General features: G+C 42.9%; 1 protein-coding gene across 2 annotated transcripts in view; it reads left to right on the top strand.

The window, feature by feature from the left end:
- Positions 1-25,923, top strand: part of STK4 (serine/threonine kinase 4) — a 49,058-nt gene extending 23,135 nt beyond the window's left edge. For both annotated transcript variants that reach the window (XM_054644258.2, XM_054644257.2), the window contains 2 exons: positions 737-894; positions 22,859-25,923. In XM_054644258.2, coding sequence (XP_054500233.2) covers positions 737-894; positions 22,859-23,017 — 317 coding nt within the window. In that variant the 3' untranslated portion in view covers positions 23,018-25,923. The remainder of the gene's footprint in view (positions 1-736; positions 895-22,858) is intronic.
- Positions 25,924-27,563: the final 1,640 nt, after the last annotated feature.

Raw genomic sequence — 27,563 nt, 5'->3', positions numbered from 1 at the left:
CAGCCTAGAATTGAATGGTTAATCTGTATAGCTGGCTTGTTTGAGTCCAAGTCTAAGCATTTCTTCCACTAAGAAAGTTGGTTCAGAAGAGCTAATTTACAAAAACTAGGGCAGTAAACTTGAACACCTACTGACTATTTATAAAAATAAATTAAAAAACCCCAAATTTTGAAAGCTAAATAAGCCTTTCCACCCAAACAATATAGAAAAGTTGACTGCCTCTACCCAAGGCAAATTTTGTGGTATTTGTAAGCTGTTTGTGGTCTTTGAAAGCCTCATTTTTGTCCTGTTCTGTTCACAAATATAAAGGTGAGTTTCTTGTAGAACAGCTCTGTTTATTTTTGAAGCTTGCTTCCTTTGCAGTGCATCCTGGCAGGGATGGAGGAGCCCAGCCTGTGTGGCCAGCAGCTGCTCAGTTCTGCCTCTCAGGCCATGGACTTGGTTACCTGAGTGTTCTGGCAGGGATGGATTGCAGGTCTAGAGGCCAAGGCCCCCAGCACTGTAATCACTTCTGTGCTGGGCTCTCAGCTCTCCTTCTCCACTTTTCCCTCTCTGCCGTCAGTTTTATGATGGAAAAGCTGCTGGAAAATAGTATTTTAGCAAGTGCTTTAGCAGTACTGTGTGATTTAGTGTGTGCTAAAAAAATAAAATCACTTCTGGGTATGATGTAGGGCTGTATAACCAAAATTGTATTTTTCAAAACAACTCTTTTTTTTCTTATTTTTAATATTTCCAGGGAGGGATGAAACAATGCAGCCAGCCAGACCATCATTCCTTGAATACTTTGAACAGAAAGAGAAGGAGAATCAAATCAATAGCTTTGGGAAGAATGTTTCTGGCCAGACAAAAAATTCATCTGATTGGAAAGTACCACAGGATGGAGACTACGAATTTGTAAGTCTATACTTTGAAATTCAATCAATGTGACAATCTTGAAGAATTTTAGTCAGCTGCCATGAGATTATTTCTTGTTTTGACAGACTAATGGAAACTTGAGGAGGTTCTAATTGCTAATGCATTTGGATGGGGCATTTTGAAAAACTGGTTTTCTTTATGTATTTCTCAGTAATCACAGCCAGTCATTATCTGTAAATGTTCCTTGTTTAAAAGCAAACAAAGGAACAAAAAAGCCTGAGGACATGAAGGTATAAGCTGTCTTGCTTTACTTCCCCATTATGCATTTAAAATTAAAAAAAAATAATTCCAGATGGCAGTTGGAAAATGCAAATCCTCAGTGTCTAGTGTTTGACAAAGAACAGCATTAGAACTATTAAATTTCCTTGTTTTTCTCAAGCTTTGGCACTGGTTTTTGTTTTATTATACAAACATCAAGCTTGTCTTCATTTCTCTTTTCAAATCCTTATTTTCATTCTTCCTTCCTAAGGCTGACGTGCTCAGAAGTTTCAGGAACTTTTCAGAAGTTCAAAGAAAGACCTGTTGTTCATAAATTTGATTTAAATTTTTGTGTGTGTGTATGTTTGAGGATGTAAAATTTCATGTTTGATTTCAGAAAGCCAGGAGATACTGGGCATTGTTCTCTACTCATTTTTCTGCAGTAATCTTCCACTTTTTGCCCTTTCAGTGGTTCAGGCTGTCACTCTGGCAGTAGCTGGTGATACTCACTCCCCAAACTGTGCAAAGCAAATTCCCTCTGCTGGTCACAACTCGAGGAGATGCCTCCCTTCAAGGCTGGAATAACAGCTGGAGCTTTTCTTTCCCTTTCTGTAGATTGTATAGATTTACTGCTGTTATTTTGTTGTCTTTGCTCCTGCTTTTCTTATTTTCTTGCTCAGGCTGCAAAGAATAGCTGAGGGGACCTCCTGCATTCCCTCCCTCCTAGCCCTTTGCGCTCTTATCTTTGTTATCTTTGGTCTCAAGGCATAAAGCCACTGCATAAATGTGGTTTGTGCAAAAATAACCCTCAAGCTGCCTTTGTCTCACAGGGCTTGGGCCCAACACACAGATACTTCATTTATCTCATTCACCTCATGCTGTACCTTAATTGAATGATAAACAATTGGTTTTTAATGAGTGGCATTTCCCAGGAGACAAGGGCTGCTTCAGAGGATCTTCAGAGTCTTTTGTAGCCTGCAGGGGATGGCCCAGGGGGAAATTTGCTGTAATTATTTTACTTTCTCACTGGGTTGATAACAAGTTTAGCAGTGAATTTCCTCTGAGTGGGATGCACTCCCCTGGGAGCTGTAGGTGCAGGGAGCACCCAGCCAGCACGGGCAGCACAAGCAAAGCTCTCTGCCTTTCCAGCAAGCAGGACCCACAAATATTTTTAGAACATGAAAAGCAACTCCTGTGCCATGTGTGACCCTGTTTACTGATTTCCATTAGTACTGCAGTATTGCCATGTGCACAGATTCCCACTGTGCTGGAAGCAATAGAAGTGAGCAATTAATTGGCCTTTGGGTCACCTTTATGAAGGAATTTGTAGAAATTTCACTTCCCAGCTCTGTGTGTTTCTCTAGTTCAATTGTGTATCAATGTACCAGCCTGCCTTGCATATAAATTTTGGAACAGAGCTACTTTTTTTCCTGTAGGATGAGAAAATTGCTTGAAAGCAGCCTTAATAAATAATGTGGGTGTTTTTATTGCCCTTATCTGAGGTTTAGTACAAGCTCACGTTGTATAATGTAGTCAAAGACTTAAAATCATGGATTTTTCCCATTTGGCTAAAAATTGATTGATTTGATGACTATCTATGGGTAAAAGTCATGTTTATTAATGATTTATTAATTGAAAGCATCAATGTAATAAGCACTGTGGAATAAGAAAAAAAAGGCATTAATCAGGTGTATCCAGTACCTCTGTACCTGCCTGCAGCTATAATTTCTGCATTGCCAAAGTAGGCAGGTTTGAGCAGCCTTTTTCTATAGTTTGCAGCATTCCAAGTAGAGATGAGATCAGTGAGATGCCAGGTAAATCTTTGTTCCTCTGGGCCTTAAGAAATGATTGAAATATTATTGCTTTCTGCTACTGCAGACTAGATAAATTTGCCTTCTCTCCTTTTCTGTATTCCTCTCCCTCCTCTGTGACTAGCACCTGGAGTCTCCTGTCTTCCAAAACAAAAAAAAAAAAGCAATATTAAATTACAAAAGATTTTTACTCTTTTTTTGCCTGTGGCAAAACCATTTGACCTTTTCTTGACTAACATTGTTGTTCTGAAGCAGGCAAATAAGACACTATTTATATCACAATGGCAATGTCACATTAGATGAGGGTTAGATTGAGTCAACCCCAACCACTGCAGAGCTGAAAACCCAGAGATCCTCTTCTGAAAGGTGATGAACTCCTAAATTCCTCCTAACTGTGATGCTTGGCAGTGTTCTGGTTGTGGTCAGAGATGGCTTTAATCCAGAGTATTTCCAGAAAAGTATTTCCAGCCTTGGATTTCTGAGGTGGAAGTTGTTATTAAATGATTACTCAGTGCTTGATGCTGTTAATGTTTATTCCCTCTCATGTTTGAGCAAGGATCTTTAAGCCCTGTTTGACTGTGAACAATATTTTCAACAACGTTATGATTTATTTAACGTGGGGAGAAAAATACTAATTATGGGCAAAAATTCTTGCTTTTAGGAAGAACATAACAAACTCTAGCAGAGATTGCTGCAGGGGTAGGCTGATAATAAGCAGGCTGCATTGTATGGATAATTCCTAATTGCCATAATCAGATCTCAAAATTTTTGTTGTTGCATTTGATTTTGCCAGTGAACATTAGTCACATGCTGTTGCACAGACTTAATAATGCTAGAAGATTTGTTTAGACAATGTCCTACATTTTTTCACTTTAATCTTTCAGTAGTACTGTAACATATAGGAAAATTAGCTGTGTAGTGTTTCCTGCCCTTAGACACAACAAATCCTTTACTTATTCCTATTTTAAAAGCCTTTTAACTGCTCTGAGCACGTCAGTATTCTAATATCACTTGTGGTTAAAGTACAATCACTTGTTTTTATTCTGGCCCTGCTTGAAAGGCCCTCAGTGTTGCCAAACCCATTGTAGCACATATTTGTGGATCAGCCAGTCATGAATGTTGGGTATTACATCAGTAATCCTTTTATTGAAAGCCTGTTTTGTTAGCAAATTAGCAGGTGCCAGCCACTCCTGGCTTGTGGGAGCTTTGACAGCACTGAAACCTTTTCAGTTTTATTCCATGAGTGTGGTTCCACAGGCAAAAATCAGTGGCACTTGGGCCCCTGTCAGTCTCAAATTTTGCTGTCATGATGTGGCTGTGGGTTTTTTAAAATACCTGTAGTGTTGAGCTCAGGTTTTGCTGTAATTCTAAGTCATATTTTTTTCATTTATCAGTGAATTTTTGCTATCCTGGGGGCTTGTTTTGGATGTGAAGTCAAGTAGGACATGAACTTCTGACAGAGATTAGGGCAAGAGTGCTGCAGGACATCAAATCTTGATGGAATTGGAGCTGTTTGCTCCAAGGCTTTCTTTGATTCCAGCACCTGTGGATCTGCCAGGCATTCCTTGCCTTGTGAGGTGCCTGTTGGGAGCTGGATTGGTGCAGACACGCTCCAGAACTGCAGCTGCTCTCTGTGCTGCCCTGCAGAGCAGCAGGAGCCAGCTGGGCTGTTGGAGGGGGCACTGCCATTCCCCTGCAGGCACTCCTGCTTTTCTGCACTGGCATTCTCCATCCTGCTGGGAAGGAAGATAACAACCATGGTTTACATCTCTCTTTCCTAAGAAGTGTGCTGCTTCTTTTGGGACAATCCTGATTTTCTTGCATCTGCAAGGTCTTGGTGAGTCAGACCTGTTCCCATTCCTGCAATTATCAACAGCCCTGATATGGGTCCATCCTTCTCTCTCCTTGGCTTAATGGAGTGGATCTGCATTCACAGGTCCTCATTGAGGCAGAAACACATTGGAGCAGAGCTTCTGTCCTTAGGAAAAGAAAACTAACAATACCGTCACTGTCATATTTTCTGGAAATTCCCTTTGCCAGGGTTTCTTCTCCTGGGAAACTTTTCTCAGAGAAAAATGAAAACAATAATCATCTGATTTGCTTCTCCTGTGTTTTGCTGCTTTGGAATGTGGTTTGGAGATTGTTTATCCAACAGGTGAATTGTTTTTACTTAATGACCAATCATGGTCAGCCTGTGTCAGACTCTGGAAGGAGTCACGAGTTTTCATTATCATTCTTGTTAAGCCTTCTGTAAATATCCTTTATTCTTTAGTATAGTTTTAGTATAGCATAATATACTATGATATGATATGATATGAGTCACAAGTTTTCATTATCATTCTTGTTAAGCCTTCTGTAAATATCCTTTATTCTTTAGTATAGTTTTAGTATAGCATAATATACTATGATATGATATGATATTATATGATATGATAGATATTATATGAGTCACAAGTTTTCATTATCATTCTTGTTAAGCCTTCTGTAAATATCCTTTCTCTATTCTTTAGTATAGTTTTAGTATAGCATAATATACTATGATATGATATTATATGATATGATAGATATAATATGAGTCACAAGTTTTCATTATCATTCTTGTTAAGCCTTCTGTAAATATCCTTTCTCTATTCTTTAGTATAGTTTTAGTATAGCATAACTATAGTATAGTATAATATACTATGATATGATATGATATGATATGATGCCTTCTAAGAACAGGGAGTCAGATTCTCAATTCCTCCTTCATCCAGGAGACCCAGAAAATACCACAATATACCCGGGAGGATGTCAGGCTCTGCAGGAGTGGAAGCAGTAGACGTGGCCAGTGTGTCACATTCCTGTGGAAGGTGACAGTTGCCGTGGCCTTTGGTCACAGTGCCACCACCCTCAGCCTGCTGGGGGTGAACCTGTGTTTGTTTCAGCTCTGTGTCCGTGCTGGGGGTGCCATTCTCTGGGCTGGCTCATCCCTTCAGCTCCCTCTGAGCTGTGTCTCCCTGGCTGCTGATGGGAATTCCTTTGGACAGCAAAGATTGCTGTGATTTCCCTGCATTCCCCAGCAGCCTGCATCACTTCTCAGTGCACAGTGTCTGTCATCTGCTCCTCTGCTGCTGCTGGGGAGGGCTGTCCTGCAAGCAGCAGAGCTGTGGCTTAGGAAATTTTTCCAGGGGGAAATAAAAGACGAGCAGGAGGTGTTAATTGCCTCTAATTGGGAGGAAGAAGGCAAGAGCTCATCAGCTGCTACTTCTACCAGGGCTGCACAGGCAGAGCCCCCAGGTACAGGCACAGTTCTGGTCTGCACCCTGCCTGTCAGAGAAGGAGCCTCAGTGATTGCAGGAGCTGTGGGATCACACCCAGCTCTTCCCCACCTACTGATCCCTTCCCAGCTGTTTCACCTGCTGCTTCCAAAGTCTCAGGCCACAATTTGCTGCCCATGTGTGACTTCTCTGTGGAATGAGCTCCTTAAATCAGACCAGTGTTGATATGAGAAATCTTCATATCAGAAGTGTCTGTACAGCACTTACTCTGGCCTGTCACAGACACATTTTATGAAAATCCTTTCCTTAGGATTTTTTCTCCTGAGAAGCTGAGAGGCCTCAGGAACAAAATGTAAACAATGGTTATCTGCTGCTGTGGAATGCAACAGGTGCATCTGGGATTGGTCTCATGTGGTTGTTTCTAATTAATGGCCAATCACAGTCCAACTGGCTCGGACTCTGTCTGAGACACAAGCCTTTGTTATCATTCTTCCTTTTCTATTCTTAGCTAACCTATTGATGAAATCTTCTCCTTTATTCTTTTAGTATAGTTTTAATATAATATATATCATAAAATAATAAATCAAACCTTCTGAAACATGGAGTCAGATCCTCATCTCTTCCCTCAACCAAAAACCCCAGTGAACAGGGTCACACTGGCCTCTGGTTCTGTTTGCTTACCCTGAGTGCTGCCCAGGGCTCCTTGGAGCTGGAAGCTGTAGGAGTTGGATGCTGGCTCACCAAGTCAGTGGTCCGACAAGTGGTTGAAGCAAAACATCAAGGAAACTCTTAAAATTTAATTAAGTCCAATTTCCAAAAGTATATTTGCCTCTTTTGGAGATCTTAAATTGCAGAAGGTATCACAACTACAGTCTTCTTCAAATAGCTGAATAACTGCATGTCGATTTATAATTATTTGATAGGAAACTGATATTTTCTCTATCTCTAAGCAGCTTCTGGCTAGGGCTTTTAACAGCTACTGCTTAGATTTTTCTTTTTTTACAAGTATAATGTAGATAAAAGCAAACCTTCCTCTTCCCTGAGTGAAGATATAATTATTTTTCTTGAAGTAGTAAAGAAAAATAAAATTTCCTGTTTACTGGAGACAGTGATTGATTATGGTGATCTCACCTGGGATATTCTGTTATTATTCACATCCTCATTTCTGTGATTTTACTTAGTAGTTCAAAAACTTTACATTGGAAACAGATTTTTTAAATAAATAAATAAATAAGTAAACCCACTTCTGGTATCTTTACCAGCAAAAAAGGGAAGTGTGTTGGTCTAATGTGTGTGGTGTCTTCACCTTGAACAAGAGGCTGTTTGTTTGCAGTGAAAATGGGAATGTGAATCTGGTTAGACAAGTTAGGTATTGGTGTGATAGCAGGAAACTGAAGTGTATAGAAAGCTGAATTCTTTCAGAGCAAGGCTGCCAGAGCACCAGGACCATGGTATCTTGTTTATATGTATTTAATTCTATATTTTATGGGTAGACAGCCACCTGCAGATCAGAGTGTGCCTGTGTGTGTCAGGCAGGACCCAGCCAGGGGGGTGGCAGTGGGCTGGAATCCAGGCCAGGGAGTCTCAGGGCTTCTGCTGCTCAGAGTGACCCCAAGATGTGTTAGAAAGTCTCTTTTCCCAGCCTGGCAGTCAGGGAAGGAGTCAGAGCTCTTCAGTTCTCGTTCTCAAGGTCGTTTATTGTTTCTTATCTATAAAATTCTTTCTCCTGTCCAGCCGAGGTCTGCTCAGCAGGACAGTCAGGGAGGGGCACTCTGCCTGCCTCCAGGGTGGTGTTATCTTTTCATATTAAAAACTACATGTACATTATTTACCATAACTTCCCAATACCTATCACCTATGTTAGACACTGAGCTTCTACTCTAAACCAATCCCAAAGTGCCAACATCACAGCAGAAGATGGAGGCCAAGAAGAAGAAGGAGAAAGGCTGGACATGCCCAGATTCCTCCATCTTGCCCCCTGAACCCCCATTCTAAAAACCCCAAAAATCTATTTTTCACCCATGACAAACTAATTATTATTCTACTTAGACTTTCGTGGCTTGCAGATCCTCATCTAAGGTTGGTAATTTTTTCCATGGGTCATAACCAACACCACAGACATCTTGGGCTCCGTGCCAGGGTCTCTGAGCCCCCTGGCAGGGGTCCTGGCACTCCAGGACAGCCAGAGGGATGTCCTGAGTTCTGACAAGGGAGGTGCAGTGAGGATGCCCTCTGTCCTCACCAGGTGCTGCTCAGCCTGGCCCCACCCAGCCACAGTCCCAGTGGAACCCCGGGTGCAGGAGCTGCAGCTGCTGCTGCCCTGTGCAATACCTGCAGTGGACGTGGCCATGGCTCAGCACAGCCCAGCCCCTCTCCCAGCGCTCATGGCTGCACACTGGAACCATCTGTTTCCTTCACTGCAAGTGATTTATGGGGAGGAACTGTTGGAGGGCAGGTGATTTATTGCTTATCAATAACAGTAAACACACGCTGCTTTACAATGACCAGAGTCTCTAATTTATTGCATTCTGTCTGTGAAGGTGTCATTTGTCTTGTGAACAGCTCGTTGTCTGCCAGTACCTGGAACATCCAACGGCTTTGGTTTCTCTGAACATCCATTTGGACAGCATTTGTTAGCAATCTAATATTGATGCTTTATAGCTTTACTACCTTTTGTCCTTTTAAAAGTTCAATCGATTAAAAACTTGAGAGTATTTTCTGTGCAGTTGCCAGCTTTGAAAATGATGGCAGACTGAATAATTGGCTCTTATTTTGTTGGAATTGGTCTTTGGGTCTTTGCTAGCAGTAGGAGGAAGGCACGGTGAGGATGCAGGGTTAAGGCAGATGCTAGGAATACTTGCATTATATGGGAAAACTGCTGGTGTGTGACTTTTTATAATTTATCGTTTTACAGTGTTTCCTGACTTTGCTGTGATCCTCTTAGGTTTATCTTCTTTTTACTTCTGCCTTTTAAGCAGCTTGGTAAAGGTGTCAGATGCAGGCCTCTGCACTAATCTTTCTGTTTCTCCTTTCTCCCAGACAAATTACTCAAGTGAGTAATTTGAGTTGGTTACTGAGACACCAGAAAGTCTGTCTGCTTGGACAGCAGCAAAAAAAGTTGTGTTAGAGTGTGCACATTTGTAGGTCATTTACACAGCATCACTGAAAATCAAATAATCTTGTGACTTCTATTGAATTATTATGAAACTTAGATTATATTCTTCATTTGCTAAGAGAGCAAGTTTCTCTGACCCTTGTGTGATGAATCAAGATTGATTGTTCAAAAAATTTGTCTGAATACATTAGTTTTGTGTAGAAGAATAAAAAAGTTTGGTTAAAGTAGAGCATTTTTCAAAACATTTTTCGAAGACTAAACCAAACACTTTGAGTGAATCTTCAGGGATTTCTCTGTCCAAGTGTTTCTTCCCTTCATCTATCATGAACTCTCCTTTTTCCCAGTGGTGACTGGAATAAAAATTACTTCTCAGACACTGACTTCTTCCAATAGTCTTACTTTGAACATAAAGTGAACTTATTTGCTGAGGCATTCATCAGTTTGAGAGATAAGGCCAGATCTGGGATGGCTGATTGATATCTCTGTCCAGGCACTGTGGAACTAGGGCAGGTTCCTGGCTGGGAAGCAAGAAAACTTGAGCTACTTGTTTCTGCTGTGCTGGATCTAAAATAAAGATTTCTTTCTGTGGGAGAGCATTAAGGCTACTATTTTTTTTCCTTTTTGTGGGAGGGAGGAATAAACAAACTGGAATAAAAGGACTGTTTTTCTGACAACAGGAGGCAGTCCAGGATAGACAATTATTAACTTTCAAACCTGAATTGTACCCCCATGGTATCTCCTGGTTATTGAGGAGGATCTTGAAGTGTATTGCTTAGATGTAGTTCCACTGTGAAGTATGATTTATAAAAAGAGACAGGTTTTCCTGATGTTTTATTCATTGGTTTTAAATGTCACCTGTCTTGATTCATAACACTGACATTCCTTGAATGGATTTCCTTTTTTTTTCCTCTTCAGCCATCTGCCAAGAATTGTTAAAGCTCTGTTAATTGTTTATTTCTCTTTTAAGCATTACCTTTCCAGCATATTTAGTATGTTCTTCCCAGCAAATACTTTTTAACTTGTGACATCTTTATTAAGGACAAATGGTTCATTCTTGTCACCTTGTAGTCAAACAATCTTTTTAAAAATAAACCCAGGAGCAGCTTGCTTCTCCTTTTTATTGTTTAAGTAGTCTTGAATGTTCTGTAACATTTGCATGAGGAAGACACTCTGAACCTCACTGCAAACCTCATTGGATTTGTGGCCAATGTGACTCACAGCAAGTTCTGTGTACGTAGGTTTGATAAACCTTTCCAAATTCCCTTTATAACAACAACAAAAGAAGAATATACCACATTTGTTTTAAAAATTTGTTAGCAATATTTAAAATTGAAGAAGGTACTTCAGAGACATGACTCTTGTCTCTGCTGGGGAAGAGAATAGATTCCTGCTCTCTCCCATTTGGTAACAGGGTCATTGCTCACCACCTGCTTTCACTTTGGTGCAAACTGACATTGACTGCAAAGCACTTACTGCCACAGCTTGCTGTCAAATTTTCATTTTTTGCTATATTTTTGTATATAGCAGGCCTTCTGTGACATGAGGCTTTTAGATGAAACCTGCAGTGAATGGGAAGTAAAATGAGTTGCTGTAGTTTGTTGCTTAGGTCATAGCCCTTAATGGAGACTGAAATAATGTAACCTGAAATCAACTTCATATCAGAGTACTCAGACTTGTAAATTCAACTTCCTGGACTATCTTGGAGGCCCCTTGCCTACTGTAGATTTAATCTGCTAAGACATTGACTGAAAGTTTTGCAGATGAGCTAAGTAACTAAAAGAATTTCATCCTGGGTCTGTGATTATTGGGTTTGTTCCACTGCTGCTGCATGGTTAATGTCAGGCTGCAACATGCATTTCTGCTTTGGGAGAAAGGGGAGAGGAATTGGTAGCTGAAGGTGTTATGCTGGAAAAATGCTCCCTGACCACACTGAATTCTTCAGAAAACCTGTTTGAGCCTTGTTGTGCCTTGAGATCTGTTTTCAGGGCTGGATGTGTTCTTGGCACAGCATCTCCCTTAAAGAAAGAACACTGCTGCTGAAACAAGATCTATTTGAAATGCTTCTGAAATCTTCTTCCAGCTCATCTGTCAGTGCAAATGTTTGCAAAGGGTAATGGAGCTTAAAAAGACAAGCTTGTCCAGGTTTTTCTCATCTGTACCAAAAAGGGCTCTTTTTGGAGACTCTTTGCATGGAGAGTTTATTTTAGCTGCTCTGGGTTGCCTTTGGGGGATGGAGTCTGGGCCATCTGGAAAAGTCAGGGCATGAAGCTTCCATCAGGCCTCTGTGAGCACTTTCCAGTGGGCAGGTTCTCACCTGGACCAGTGCCTGAAGTGATGAACTGTGAGGGGAGCAAAGTTCCCTCAGCTCTGACTGCAGGACCTGGTGCATTTGACCTTGTGCAGCCCCTTCTTGTGTCCCTTTAAAACCTGCAGGACCATTGAGGCATTGCTTATTGCCACACACTGCTCTGTGTGTGTGTGTGTAACCTTGGGGTTCTTGGATCAGATATTGGGGTGAAATCCTTCCCTGGGAGGGTGGGCAGCCCTGGCACAGGGTGCCCAGAGCAGCTGTGGCTGCCCCTGGATCCCTGGCAGTGTCCAAGGCCAGGCTGGACAGGGCTCAGAGCCACCTGGGACAGTGGAAGGTGTCCCTGCCATGGCAAGGGGGACACTGGATGGGCTTTAAGGTCCCTTCCCACCCAAACCATTTTATGATTGATAATCAAAGCTTTCACCTTCAGGAAGAGGGAGAAAGAGCAGCTTAATACACATAGACTGATACGGTCTGAAAGGAATATTATTCAGGAATGAAGTGTTTAATTCCTTGTTTTGTGTCCTGCCATCATGCAGGATTGTTATAAATGGACACACAAGTAAAAGTGAACAACTGGGGAAACCTTTCCTAGTGAATTGTGCAGGTTAATTCAAGACAGATTTTGTGGAGATGGCTCACTTGGGGACTGTCCCAAAAAATATTCGCCTCTTAAACATATGCCCCTGGTTTTAAAGACAACTGCATGGACATTGAGCTATTTATTTTTCCAGAATGCCCTGGAAATCTCTGTAATTCAGTCTTTCCTCAGAAAGCTTTTAATTCTCCTTCCTGTCCTCTTTGCCTTCAAGTTGCAGCTGTTTCCTCCTTTCCCTGAGTGAAACGGGAGGCAGAGCAGCATTGGAGCAGGGTTTTTAATGAGCCCCTCTTTGGGGTAGACAATGTGGAGTCTTCCTGAAAGCAAACCCCTTTCAGCAGCTCTCCTGGAGCTGGAACTAAAATGGGAGACTAAGACTTAAAAGTGTTTGTTGAATAAAGTTTAATACTCTTAAGATAAATAGGCCCAAGTTATTTAAAGCTGTGATGGCTGCTTGCCATGGATGATGTAGTCTGAAGCCTTTGAAATGGGAACTCTGTGTTTTAAGCATTCACTTAAAAGTGAAAAGACCTAAAAATCTGCCTTGCAGATTTGAGTGTGTGAAGTCTTCAGATATGTTAATGATGCTTCTTACTCCACATCATTAGTAAAGGCTGTATTCAAGTACTGATTTAGTGTTAATTAATTGGTTACCACTTCAGTTACATTTGTATTTCATACTGAGAAATATTGTATGAATTAATCACTCTGAGTTCAGGTATTCTTACTTCTTCAGTTATTCTGCTTTATTCAGGATAGGTGATCCTGAATGAAGAAATTAATTGTTAATCCTTCAGCAAGTAGGGCCCTTAGGACAAGGGAGAGAGGGGTGAAGGGTACCTGGAATTGGAAGGGAGCTCCTTTATAGACATATGTACCCTTCCTAGAAGAACTTTGTTAAAGTGAAGCACCTTATTGTTATGAATGCCAATAAGGAATCCAGTTTTTCTGAATTTATAAAAAATCGTTTGATTTGTAAAAAAAATTTTGTTTGATTTAAAGGAATCAGCATTTTCTGACAGATTGCTCTTCTTAAAAAAAAAAAAAAGGAGAAAAAGCCCACATTGGTCAGCTCTGTAATTTATAGCTGAGTTGTGCAGCTAGCCAGATCCTCATGGCCTAATGACATGATTTATTTTAGCATGTTCAGAGGTATTTTTGTACTCTTACTTAAGAAAATTAAATCATAATCACTTAGAGAAGGAAAAAAACCCTGCTGTTTTTATTTAATCAAACCTCTGGCAAGCAAGTGCTTTTTAAAAGCAAACTGTGCTCGTTTTTTTACTTCTTTTTTTTTTTTCCCTTGCTTGCTTGTCCAGACAGGCTGACCTTTTAGCTTGGTTTGTAATTCAGTTACTGAAAAAAGAATAGCAGTGAGATAACTTGTCTTTGTGGTTATAGGATTAGTCAGCCACTTTCTAAGTTGCTAAAGGGTTTCAAGGTTTGGACTTCTTGAAGTTCAGTACTGCAGAATACCATTGTCATGACCATTTGTCATTCCCTTTATTTACACTAAGTGTGCACAGGACTTGGGATGATTTTGGAAGTCAATGGGGCTATTCACACTCATAATTGACACTAAGGCTAAAAAAGGAAATTTAATCTTGGAGTTTAGAAGATTAAAATGAATTGCTCTTTTTTTTTTTTAAAAAGCTTCATTTTTTTAATGAAATCATATCTGCAAGTAGACCTTTGGATGGGTTTTCTTCCTTAATACTTCAGGCAATGCTGAGGGTGGTAGCAGCTTGCAGTATTCTATGGTTGGGCTTCCAAAACTTCCCTGAGCCTTGTAAGGATTACAGCAGGGATTAGTGAAGTGCAGTTCTTGGCTGGGAGCAGCCCAGGGATGCCAGTGCTGTGGATCCAGGCTGTGGTGTTCCCACAATTCTGTCAGGGTAGCCAGGGGGAATGGGATGTTTGCTGTGATCCTCTGAAATTGGGAATTTCCTGATACCTTGCTGTTTTGGTTTGGAAAGACAGGTGTGTGCTAAGGAAGGCAGGAGCCTCCCCTGAAATGGAAAATGTAAACCCCCTCCCTCTGAATTATAAATTTGAAATTAAGGGGCTCTCATTCCTCTTATTCCTGCTCCCTTTTTTTTTTTTTTCAGGAATAACAGTTCTTTATTAGGGAAGAAAATAATAAAATAAACAATGCAGTAAACCAAAAGAACACTGACAGAGTCAGAACCCAACCTGACACCCTCTGGGTCAGGGTGCTGGCATCAGAACCATTGGAATTGTGGCTGCAGTCCCCCAGGAGTGTCAGGGGTGGCTCTGTTGGAGCAGGGATCCTGTAGAAGGGTGCAGTCTCTGCCTCTGAAGATCCAGTGGAAGAGGCAGCTGCTGTTCCTCTGGGAATCCAGTGGAGAAGCTGCTCTGCTGTCCCAGAATCTCAGATTGTACCCAGGTAGGAATGCTTGGCTCCTCCCCTGGGCAGAGCATCTCCCCATGGGATGATGGAATTTTATCAGCCATGCAGGGAGGCTCAATGGCCCGTGAACAGAAGATAATTAATAATTAATGGCCCATGAACAGAAGATAATTAATGATTAATGGCCCATGAACAGAAGAGATCTCCTGGAGGGAGGACAGGTTTATGGAAGAGCTAAGGAAAACAGCCCAATGAACAGAAGAGAACTGCCACACCTCTAACAGATGGCAAATAGAATACACATTGCCCAGCCATAGGGGACACTTGCCAACAGCAAAGCTGCTCTCTGGTTCCTAAAGGCTTTCAAGGAATAGGGGAAAATGTCCAAAGTGTGGGGAGGGTGGGAAGGCAGAGGTGCCTCTGAGCTGGTGAGGAGCAGTTGTGTGTCTGTTCCAGAGCAGCCACAGGAATGGGCTGCTCAAGGTGGGATTGAGAAAGGTCCTTGCTGAACCAGTAGGATCAAACATTATGGGTGTAAATGTAGCCTGAAATAAGGTATAGTGCAGCAGCAAACAGTGGCCCCAGCAGGCCCTGGTGAGACCCCAGCAGTGGAGCAGTGCTGGAGCAGAGGGGCAGCTGCCCCTGGAGCTGGGATCCTGTGCCTGCTTGGGAGGAGCCTTGCTCAGGCTGCCAGGCTGGGGAGAGGGGTCTGTCATTCCTGCAGAGGCAGTTCCAGTTCAGACACGATCTTCCCAGTGTGTCTGGCAAGGAGAAGGATGGCACACATGGCCCCGTAGGAATTCTGCAGGGGTAGTACAGATACCATGGTCTGGTGTCACGAGCCTTTATTTTAATTAAGTAAGCAGAGCTACATGGAAAATGACCTGGGATCCTTACTGGTATCATAACAATAAAGTGCTTCACTTTCAGTAGCTCCACATCTGTGCCAGTGAGGTAGAGCCATCCCACACACTTCTCTTGAGAGCCCCTGGGTCCCCTCTGATATAAATCTCTGTTGAGATGCACTTCTCCAGTTCAGCTGGGGATCAAAAGCTGAGTGTGTGGTAGTGTCCATCTTTTTTTTCAGAAAAGTGATGCTGTGATTGCACTCAAATATCTAACTGGCTGAAGCTGACTTGACCTGTGGGTCACCTGATGATCTCACTGAAAGATGTTTATTTGTGGAAAGCCACCTGCTGCTCAGGTGAGGGGGCCTCAGAAGAGTCTCCAGATGTGCACTGATCACAGCTCCTGCTGTGATCTCTCCATCTTTGTGCAGTTGTAGCTGCAGTGCTCTTTTGGCTGGTGCTGGATGCTGCAGCCCATGATGTGCTTTGCCAGTATATTGCCTAAATAATTAAGGTGCTTTAAAAGCAGAAGCTTGTGCTGCTGAGACTTATTTTTCAAATCTTTTGAAAGATTAATATCTGTATTTTTAATCTTGCATGAAATCCCACAATGAGTGCATTTCATCCACTGCTTTCATAACAGTGAGAAACTTCACTGACATGCTGATGCTAAAAGGGAGGAAAAGCAAGATAATTAGTGCTTGTGTAGGCACAAGGGCTCGTTCTGATTTACTGCAGCCCCTCTGTAGCATGGCTGCTTGACAGATCTGTGAAGTTGTAGGGACCTGATGGATGAGGAGAAATGGTCAGAAAGTGCCAGTAGGTCCTTGTGTCCTTTGCATTTGACAACTTAAAGTGAATAAATAGTTAATGCCTGCTCATACATTACATCAAAGCTTTCTCGTGCTGGAAACGTAAACGAGAACGAGGCACTTAATTTTTAGAGCAGTGATTGAAAGTATGCCAAGTGATATTGAGGCAGCATTTCAGGAAAAATGCTATGGGAAAAAAATGGCATGCTATTCCAACACCAATTTATATCACCATCTTCAAGATCTAAAGTCTGGAGCACTGCTGAGCCTGAGAAATTACCTTACTACAATTTAATTTTGGCTGGAGAAATTGAGGACTTTTTTTTTTCTGGCTTAAAAAAAGTGCATAGTACTTTTGAGTAATCTGTGTCCTCAGAGTATATTTGATGTGAGCATTTAATGGATACCTTGTTTAACCAGTCTTTCAAGTTACAGGAAGCTAATTCCAGGATAATCTCTGCTCTTACACTTGTCAGAGCTCCCACTGGTGAATCCCTGGGTTCCTGTCACCCCTCCCTGGCTTGTCTCTGTGTAGCACCACTGCAGTCCTGCAGCTGCAGGCTGAGCTCTGCCCCAGGGTGGCTGCTGCAAACAGTGGCTGGCATGGGAGAGCTCCTCCCAAAAATAAAACTCTTCTCGAGGAGGTGACAGCAGAAGAGTTCAGGAGTTGAGGTGGATTCACACCAAACTGACCTGCAGGGTTCTGGTGAAGTGTCAGTGCCCTTGGTTTTATCAGTGGGGAAGCATCTTGGTAGCCTTGGTGATAGCCAAGGTCAAGTGAAGCAAGAGTTTAATTATTCTCTTCTGTGGAGAGCCTCCCTTCCTAAAGGACACCTGAACATTTAATTGAACTTGTAGGAATTGTTTTATACTTGTCTCACATGTAGCCACTTCTGCTGTGTGATCATCAGCAGCCTCCCCTGAGGGGTTTCCACACCATTGCAGTCCCAGTTGGTTCTGGTTTTGTTTTTCCAAAGCAGACTGTTGCTTCTGTATTACTGTGGAAATGCTTTGCATTATCTCTAACAGCAAATTCCTGTTTGGCATTTGATGTTTACCATAGCTTGGGTAACTTGATTTGGGTAAAACTCCTTCTCAAGCCACACTTAGAGTTTGCCTGTCTAAATACACACAAAAATTGATGGGTTGTGCTCCCTGCTGATGGCATTGATGAGTTTTGTGGGGGGCTTTGATCACTGGGTATGCAGTCAAGAGCTGTTGGATTGCAGCATAAAACTAGGCTTAAAAGGAAACTATAACAATAAAAGCTATGCTAAATTGACAATTAATTTGTTTTTCCTTGGCTCCCATCTAGCTTGTATCTTTTCTACTAAGAATTTATTTCCCTGTGTAGCGTGGGAAGCTGCAATTTTATTATTTCTGTATTTTAGTCTTCAAACTCCCACTGCCCCTTATGAAGTGATAATTGCCAAAGCCAGTTTTTCTAAAGGCTATATAAAACTTAAAAGTTTGACATCAAGTTATGTTGAGCAGTAAATGCCACCTGGAATCTCTGGGTGAAAGGCAGGCAGAGCAATTGCTACAGCTGGGTGTTTTCTTTCTAAAAAGCCACAGGCTCTTGGTGACAGTGGGAGGAAATTTGGAAAACACCCTGGGCATGTGGAAGACAAGTGTTCAAACTCACAGGAATGATGGTAGAGGAATATGTCTAGAGGGCTAAGGAAAAACAACTTCCTAATTTTATTTGTAAGATTGGTTGTAGTACCAAGACTTGGAAATATTCTCTTTCTGAAGAACTGTTCAAATGCTTTCAGCAGGAGGAAAGTAACTTCATCTTACCAGTGTTGTACTTACTCCAATTTTAGCTCCAGAAGCCAGGGTCCATCTGCACATTTGAAAAGTGATGGTAGAAAAGCTGCATCCACCCAGGGGATGGAAGGTTCCTGTTTGGCACAAGCCTCAGGATTTCAAAGATAGTATTTAAAAGCAAAGCCCAGATAGCTTGAAACCTTGCAGACATGCAAAGAAAAGGCTTTGTGCTAAATGCAGGGGTCAAATTCAGTGTCAGTGAGTAAAAAGAAAGTTTCAGGAGGAACATGTTTTCCACTTGCCCCAAGATAATATGTTTTTGATTCCTGTGCAGGCAGTGAACTAGAGCTTGGCCAAAACTCTTTGTTGGGAGAGAAATGTGTGAAAGCTGCTGGGAAACAGCTCATTTCTGCTTGATGCTTGTAATTCATGCAGCAAGGAGGTTTGGCTGGCAGTGGCTTTGCCAGAGGAGCAGATCAGAATGATGGCTGAAGCGGCTCAGGGGTCATTGGGCAGCTGTATTTATGTCAGTAGTGCAGGCTGGTCCAGGCAGTGGTGACCTTGTGCTGCTCAGGGGCTCTGGAAGGACCTGAGGATGTGCCAAGCCCCAGGCTGGGCAAGCTGCAGACCTTGCTGCAGGCAAACCAGCACGGCTGCTCCTTGCTGTGAAGCTCTGGGTACTAAAAGGACTGGGATAAATTATTTGCATCAGCTTCTAATTCAAAAAGTTTTCACCATTTTTGGGGGTTTTGTTTGGTTTTCGTGGGGATGGGGCAGAGGATGAGTTAATTCTCTAGGCTTTGTGTTTTACAACAGATTTTTTGTTTTTGTTTTATGTGAAACAGAAACCTGGCATGGTGGCAGGGTTTTGGGCTGTGTCCTGCTTGGGACAGAACAGCAGAGGTATAAAGTTCAGACCATGGTGCCCTTGAATGCCAAACCCATGGCTGTGTCTGCAGAGAGCTTAGATTATTCTCCTTTTGCTGCTTAGGCTACTTTACATTCAGTAGAATATCATGTTGCTGTGACACTTTATCTGACTGTAAGAAATGAAGTGGGGTTTTTCCCCCTGTTTTTAAAATGCTGATTTGAAAGAACTGCAACTCAGAAGCAGTTTGCTGAGTTGAACATTATTCAGTGGGGTAGTTGTCTGCAAATCTGTCAGAAATGCTGACAAAGGAATGTCACGAATAGCTTACAAACCTTCTCCTTGAGGAAGAAATTGTATTTCACATTATCTGTTCCTGATTTGTCCATCACTACTGCATAGGCATGGAAAGGCTGCAGGTTATGTCCTTCCAAAGGATATAATTATGTATGTCCTTCTGAATTATACAGTAGAAATCATCAGCATGTTAAAACAAGATGTTGCTGTCAGTGGTGTCTGAAGAAAACAAACAGCATCCAACAGCTGTGGGTGAGAGGCTTTCAGATGAGCACTTCCACCTCTGGCATATGTCTTCAGTTGGGCATTTTTACAGAGTTAAGATCATTCTCAAAATCTCAAGTAAAAATTCAACTTTTAATCAAACAGTTAAAAATTAGCTTTCTCAACATACAAGCTGGAAGAGTTTCATGTGCTGCCTCCTCACAATTTTGATAGATTTGTTTGGCCAACCTTAGAACAAGTATTTTTTATCCAGCTTTACATTTGAAATGAGATTCCTTCCTTTAGAAGTTTGTCTTAGGTATTTGATCAGCATGGACAAAAATAGAGACAGTTAGACTTCTTAGAGCAGAGGAAATGCTGAGAAGTGAGGAGAGGAATGGGACTGAGCCTGTGGCTAAACCCAGCTCTAATTGCAGCTGCTCAGTGCTGAGACTTTACCCTGAGTAACTGTCTGTCATGAGATGCTGTCCTTGTCCTTCTTGCCTTATTTTGCTCCTGGCATTTCTCTAAGAGAATAATGTCATTGTCCCAGGAGTGCAGAAACAGATACACTGGAGTCTAAAACTTCATTTCTGTGGCATTGCCTTACAGCGCAATGCCAGGCAGCAAAGTGAAATGGAGGCCAGCTCATTTTGAACAGTTTGCTGGGGTTGTGTTTCCTTCTGAAGATGTGTGTGTGGGTGGAAGGACAGGCTGAGTGATTGCCCAGGCCGGGTCCCCAGGCTCTTGCTGCTGCAGCAGGGGCAGAGGGCCGGGTGTCCCCTGCTCTGGGTGGCTCTCGTGGCTCTCACTGGGCACCTGCCAGTCTCCCATCAGCTCATCTGGGCTGAGCAGTCGCCTCCTGGGCCTTGCACCAGCGCTGCCCTTGGGCTTCTCCCCCCTTGCAGGAGCAGTGTGGCATTCACAGACATTGTGCCATTGTTCCAGGTGAAAACTGTGAGTTGTTCATGCTCACTGTCACAGCCCTGCACACAGGTGTTCTGTTCCAGGTGAAAACTGTGAGTTGTTCATGCTCACTGTCACAGCCCTGCACACAGGTGTTCTGTTCCAGGTGAAAACTGTGAGTTGTTCATGCTCACTGTCACAGCCCTGCACACAGGTGTTCCTGTGCTCCCAGGCTCCTGGGCACATGGACTTGCCTCCCTTCCTTCCCCCAACCTCCCTGCCACGTTTAACCCATGACCAGCTCTGTAAGCTCTGCTGTGCTCTGCATCATGCAGGTAACCCACTTCCAGTTGGCTCATACTCACATAAATCTGGGGCTTTGCCCACTCCAGACTTAGCTGTGCTCCAGCATCTTCCACACTGTTCAGCCATCTGTCCTGGCAAGCACAGTCCCTGGGATTGTCAAAGCTGTTGTGTCCCTTGGCAAGCAGCTCCTACCCTTTGCAGGAAGGCTTGGTGTGTCAGGGGAGGATGTCCCTGATGCTCCATCCTGTTCAAGGACAGCTGTAGGGCACTGTTTTCTTACTCCACGTGTCCTGGAGAGCCCATTGCTGTACATCTGCTCTGCCAGCTCAGGCACTTTGTTTCTGGCTCTGAGCAGCACCCAGGCACTTCAGGAGGATGACAGAGAAGGCTCAAAGGGCACTTCTGGAAGATTGCAGCCCTAGGGCAATTTCTCACATCTAACAGTTGGCTTAGACCTTGAGCAAGGTGGTTTAGATTTGTTCCAAAACTCTCTTTAAGCAGTCCAGCACTGGGAGAGGTGTAGCTGCTTAGTATATGTATTCAGTACTTGTATTAATATTTTCTTCTGGTTTGCATTTTTATTTGACTTTTCAATTCCCTGGACTGTGAGGAAGTGGAATGTTGAATAATTACCTGCTCCTTAATAAATTAGTGTGAAAAGGCAACTGGTGCCATGCATCAACTTAAACTGCTGCCTGTTAAAGTTGCATTAATGTGTATAAATAATATATATCTTTGTGGAGGAAGTGCTTTGTCTTTCTAATGAACAGTTGCCTGATTGGAAAGGCTGAAATACTGTATACCCTGGGCAGAAAGGTTGTTTCATGTGTGCCTGGATTATTAAAATGGATTTGTGATCTTGAAGCAGCAGAATATGAAGTTATTTAGCAGAATATGCTAAAGAACTTCAGAAGACATTGTGAGAAATTAGATAGCAGGTGACTTTGTGATTTAGGGACTGGTATCTCTTCCACTCAGGAAAAGGCATCAGGAGTTCCATATCTTAGTTTTAAGGAGTGATGCAAACTGCCATTAAACATTCATTTGTTGCCTTATTGTAGGCAGCAAACATTTCACTTCATGTTTTGGTTCAGAAATGGCTTGAAGAAAAATCATGACAGCTGATTAATTAACAGCTAAACTAGGACAGCCCCACTTGCAGGAAAATAAAGATAAGTCACTTAATTATGACATTTGTTGAAAACAACAAAAAAAATTTGACAGTTTTTTGTGCACAAGAAAGAACCCACATTATTTTGCATATTCTTAGCATCCACAGCAGGTGCTTAGTGATAGCAGGTGCTGCAGAGTCATTTCTGTCCTGCTGGAGTGCCTGTAAAACAGTCTCTCCTGTGATCACTTGGTCTTGGATGGGGAAAGGACTGGTGCTTAGGTAAACATTTGAAGCACTTCCAGTGTCCATATTTTTAACATTATACTAAAATCCTGTCTGTTGCACCAGTTATAATATTATAACATTACATAAAGGCTGTAGCTGTGGACAATCTACACTGTCCCAGGCCACACTTGGCATCTGTAATCACAGAGCAAAACTTTTACTTGGCAAATTGCCACAAAGCAAAAGACAGCCAGTAAACAAAAAGGTGAGGCAGACCGAGAGAATTCGGGGAGAGGGAGCTCGTCCAGATGAGCCTGACTTCTTCACGTGTACAGGAAAATACAAATTGTACTTGCATATTTTATCAGTACAAGGCTGACCCAAAGTGACCTGGTGTGTGTTTGTGCTCTGGGATTTCTGGTGAAGCAGTCTGAATTCCTCACCATGACTGAAATTCAGCCTCATTGTACATAATTGCCTTTTTTTTTTCACATGCAGCTTTTGTCAATGATATTATTTTCTTCCTGTTCCCTATGTCTTAGTCTTTTAGCATAAGGAGGTTTCATTGCAAAGAAAGGGGAGGAGAAGAGAACTTTGCTTTCCTTCCATCTCAGTGCAGCATTTCTGTCCTAAGCCTGCAAAACAAAGCATTAAAAAAGCAACTCCATGGGGGAAACATTTCACTGGTTGGTTGTGTGCTCACACTGCCAGCAACCAGAGCATGTAATGTACCTGTGAAATGAGCAGCAGCAGTATCCTGGGGCTCCCACCACTCTCACTCACTGAGGGCAGCAGCCTGGAGCAGAGCTCCGGGTGTCTTTCCCTGCTGGAAGTTGCTCTGTGGCCGTCCAAGGAGCAGCAGGATCCCTGCAGCTGTGCAGGTGATGGTTGTGCTGATTTATGTCTCTGTTCCTCTTGTGTCTCCCTGCTAGCTGAAGACTTGGAGCGTGGATGAGCTGCAGAAGAGGCTCTCTGCCCTGGACCCCATGATGGAGCAGGAGATCGAGGAGATTCGCCAGAAGTACCAATCCAAACGCCAGCCCATCCTCGACGCCATCGAAGCCAAGAAGCGGCGGCAGCAGAACTTCTGAGCCACGGGGGGAGCCTTCCCCCAGCCTCAAACAATCAGCCCCTTGCTTTTATGACTACTGAACAGATTGATTTCTATTGAAATATGCTAGCAAAATAGAGGGCAATACTTCTGCTCGTTTATTTTTCCATAGCACCTTTTGTGAACTCAGGAATGCCGTCACGTGGAAAATCCTGATTTTATGTTTTAATGTTAGACACGTATTTAAAACGTAATTCCAAAAGAGTTCTGTTACTGTTTTTAGGAGGGTTGTTTTTAAACCAGAGGAACCAGATAGAAATTGGCTAATGAAAGTTGGCTCACTCTCTTTTCAACTGAACTTTCAGGAGTCTATTTTGGTTTAAGTTAATACAGATGGTTGTCTGTAACAGCTGATTCTTTTGTGGGTTTTTTGTTTTTGTTTTCCTTTGTGAATGCACAGACTCGATTTCAAGCTGTTAACTGTTTCTACTGTTAAGGTACTGATAAGTTTTAGGTCACTGAAGAGAGCAGGTGAGAACATGTACAAACTGTTCCAGCCTTTTGAAAGAAACTTAAATCTCAGTTTTTAAAAAGCCTGTAATAAGCCCCATGCCTTACACTGTGTGCTTTAAGCAAGTGTGATTTCTTCAAGACCTCAGTTTTGTCCTCATTCTGTGTACTTCATGAATTTACACAAGTAGATAAAGCATGTTGTGCCTCCATAAGAAATTACATTCTGTAATTTAAAATCCACACCCACTTAAAACCAAAAGCCAGTCAGTGATCTGATACCCCTTTGTCTGTCTGTTTGGAAATGTCCTTCAGGGAGACCCTGCTGAGAATGGAGTGCTGGGAAAAAGAAACAGCGTTGGAATGGGTGGAAGTTGTGTGAACCTCTCTCAGGAATTAGGTACTTCAGCTGTGTCTAAGAGGACTTAAAAATCTCCACAGCTTGTGAAATATTTTATAGGCTTCATTTCAAATTTAGACCTTTGGATGCTTGAATAAAAACTTGATTTCACAATCCTTCACATTTCTGCAAGGTTTAGCACATCAGGAGAGTCAAACTGAAAGTAAGGACTGTTAAATTAACAAAGATGTGCATTTATGGTGGTGGAGCAAAGGCGGAGTTGATCTGGATGAGAAGACAATTACCAGTGTCCTGCTGGAAGAGGTTCAGTCTCTTCCAGCTCCTCTGGATGCTCTTGTGTTGTTTTTGTTTTTTTAATTTCCCTGCCATCCTGCCCAGCATAGCTCAATCAGCCACAATGCCCCAAGCACGTACAATCGCTGTGGGGATGGTGCAATCAGCTCACATCAGAGTGGAGAGTAAAACAAGGCCTGTTTGAGGGCAGAGACTGAGCCATGCCTCTGCCCCCTGGGCTCTGACAGCACAGCTGTGCAGTTCTAGGTGTGCCTAGCATATGATGGAATGTTTGGGCAAAGCAAGTGTTTCTACCAATGTTATTTTTATTTCGTTCTGATAGAGGGAATGGTTTCCCCAATGCTTCTGAACTAGGCCTTGGTACATCACCCAGATGATTAAACAGCAGTGTCTCCTGAATCAAATGCTGCTACAGAGGTGATGTGTTTGTTTCATGTTTCTGTAGGGTCTTGTTTCCCCACTGGAGCAGGCTCTTGGCTGCTGCTCACAGTTCTGCTCCACAGCTGTGAAAGGAACCAAGCCATCCTTACCCTCATTGCATGGCTTTGTCTCAGTTTGCTAATGCAGTGGGATCACAGCTGTCCCTAAGGAAAAGGGAGGCAGTAAGCAGTGTATGTAGGGTGCTGCAGCAATCTGACAGCCCCAGGTACTGGGGAACATCAGGACTCCTGCCATGCTCATCTGAAATCTGTGCAGTGGGCTTTGCCCTAACCGTGTCTTCATGATGAGCAATTTTCATGAGCATCCTTTGCATCAGAGAAACTCCTCCAACTCAGCAGGGAGTTCTCTGGTCAGTGTTAGATCCTGTATAAGTCATTTGGGTGGATCTGGCCCAGTACCTCTGGTGTGACAGACACAGAGGTCTGTGACATGGTAAATTGTGCACTGCCCATGTGGCGTGGGTCAAGCCTGTTCTGCTGGAAGGATTTTTCCTCTGCACTGTATAGATAACTCTCTAGAGATCAGAGGGCATTAGAAACCCCAACTTTAAGGTGAAACACCACGAGATGGTGTCTATTTACAGAATATGCAACCTGTGACTGCTGTAACTGAATGTAAGCACTCTTGAAATACTCTGCTTTGCTGACGTGATTGTCTTAAAATATAGCAAACGAACCAAAATAACTAAAACTGGTCCAATGGCTTAACTGTCTTTGAACCTTTCTAAAATGCTTGCAGTGGGTGAGACTTAATGATGTTTCTTGCATTTGGAGCTGTAGTGCAGAGGAATTATTTTCTCCTTCACTGATTTTCCATTTGTTGGAGAAAATGTTTCCCCTTTTGGTCCCTTTGCAGAATGTCTGGGAGCACAGTACCTGTTCATTCCTCAGAGTCCTCCAAGCTATGACCAAGGCTGGTACCATAAGGGAAGGATGTTTTGATAAAGTTTTAAGCAAAAAACTTGCATAATTGAGAATTCACGTGCTCCTTGGGCCCATCTGCATTTGGAAAGGCTTCTGGACAAACCATTCTCTTTGCTTCTAAAACCCAGAGATACTGATGGTGTCAGTCATGTGAGACTTACAAATGTGAAGTTTGTAGCTTTAACTTTTTTTGTAACAAAGAAATTAGCAACACTGGCATAAACTGCTGACTTGAAATGCTGTTTTGTAAGATCTGGCTGTTTGTATATAATAGTGTTGGGTCTTTAGTTTGTATATGTATGGAACAGTAACTTTTGTTGCATTCCTCTCAGTTTGATACAGGAGATTTTGTTTCATCTTTCTCAAATATCTTGCCTTATTTGTTCAAAGGGGCAAATAAACTGTCCCTACCTGAAAGCATCAGTGTTGTGTCTCATATTTATGCACTGCAGTGGTTGGGGGTGTTGCTGTTTACCAGGACAAGTTTTAAGATGATGAACCTCTACTCAGCCAATGTTACACAGCGTTCTGGAGGAGAGCACAAGCTTTCAGGAGCATGGGCAGTGAACAGGTTTTAGAACTTCACTAATTCTGCAGCTCGGGGTGAGATTGCTTGAGCGGAGGGGCAGTTCCATGTGCTGGGTTCAGGAGGTGATGCTCAGGCAGTTCCAACAGGGAGGAGCACAGGCAGCCCTGCCTGGAGCTCCAGCCATGCAGGAGGGATGATTTCCCCACGGGGTGCTTTGGCAGATGGGGATGCTGAGCTCTGCTGTAGGTCCTTGCTGTCTGCAGCAGCTTCCCTGAGCCTGCAGGCACATTTGGGGCTAGGTACATACCAATCTATCCACCTTCCTACACAACAGGTGAGGCTGGAGGCTCACTCCTAATTCTGGCTCACTTGCTGCACTTTGAGCTTTCTAGCTCAGGGAAAGATGAAGCTGACAGTGAGTGGGTGCTGCCTTCCAATGGTGAACTGTTGGCTTCGATGTGGTTTCCCTGAGCAGTTACTAAATCTGTCCTGGAGGGATGACTAACTGGAGCAGAGACAGAATTCATTCAGGAGTCAGCTTTGGTTAGCAATTCCGGAAGAAACAAAATAGATCTGAGCTTTTAAGTGTTGGGAAGGAGCTTGGAAATCAAAGGGAGGGAGGCTGCGGGCTTTTCTAGTAACTGGGGAAGCCTGGAGCTCTCACATCTTCTCAGCAGCATTACCAGGGTATTGTGGAGCCCCAGAGCAAAGGGAGGAAGGGTTGTGCAGCCGTAGCAGGGGAGGGTTTGTGTGCATTCCCTCTGTTCTGGCAGCACTGCACCTGCTGCACAAACTTCTGCATGTGGCTAACAAACCCAGCAACAGCAGCTACCCATGAGCTGGGGCTGGTGGTTAGCCTTGGTTTCCTCCCCCATAAAGGAAAAAGTCAGCTCTTCACTAAGCCCCTAGCACCAGCAGTTTTTAATAATTATAAGCATTAAGCTACAGGAGCTGCTGTGCCAGTGTCCTTTTTGCCCAAGTACTCATTTCCTACACCTTTATTTTGTACCATTTCCTGCTGTCCAGAGGCCAAAAGAGTCTGAGCTTGGATAAATGCTGAGTGTTGGCTGACAGCCCTGCCTCGAGAGTTGACAATTTTTCATTTCACTAATCATTTTGGCAAAATTTTGACGAGTCAAACCAGGAAATACCCATCAGCTCTTTCTAGACTGAAAGTTAATTGCTCTTTAATTTAAGAGCCCAGGAAGAAAGCCAATGTGTTTAAAAACTTTGAAACAATTCAATTCCATCTATGAAGGACGGCCCTGCTCCCCTCTAGGGTGTTGCTGTCCAAACAAATACAGTGCTGGACGTGGAGGGAGCCCAGAGTCCCTGAGTCCCATCCTCAGCGGTGACAGGAGCCTCTTGCAGTCCTGTCTGTGCACAGCCAGCAGACAACTGAGCTGTAGGGTGCATTTTCCTCAGCCCAAGGGGCTCACAAGCTCTGGACCAATATTCCTTCACTACAGAGAGTATGATCTTGAAAGAAATGTGGGGCAGTCTTTCCCACTGTGCTGCTCTCAGCAGA

This window comes from Agelaius phoeniceus, chromosome 17, assembly GCF_051311805.1.
Source record: "Agelaius phoeniceus isolate bAgePho1 chromosome 17, bAgePho1.hap1, whole genome shotgun sequence".
NCBI lineage: Eukaryota > Metazoa > Chordata > Aves > Passeriformes > Icteridae > Agelaius > Agelaius phoeniceus.
Note: the sequence above shows the minus strand (reverse complement) of the source record. Positions and strands in the feature narration are given on the sequence as shown.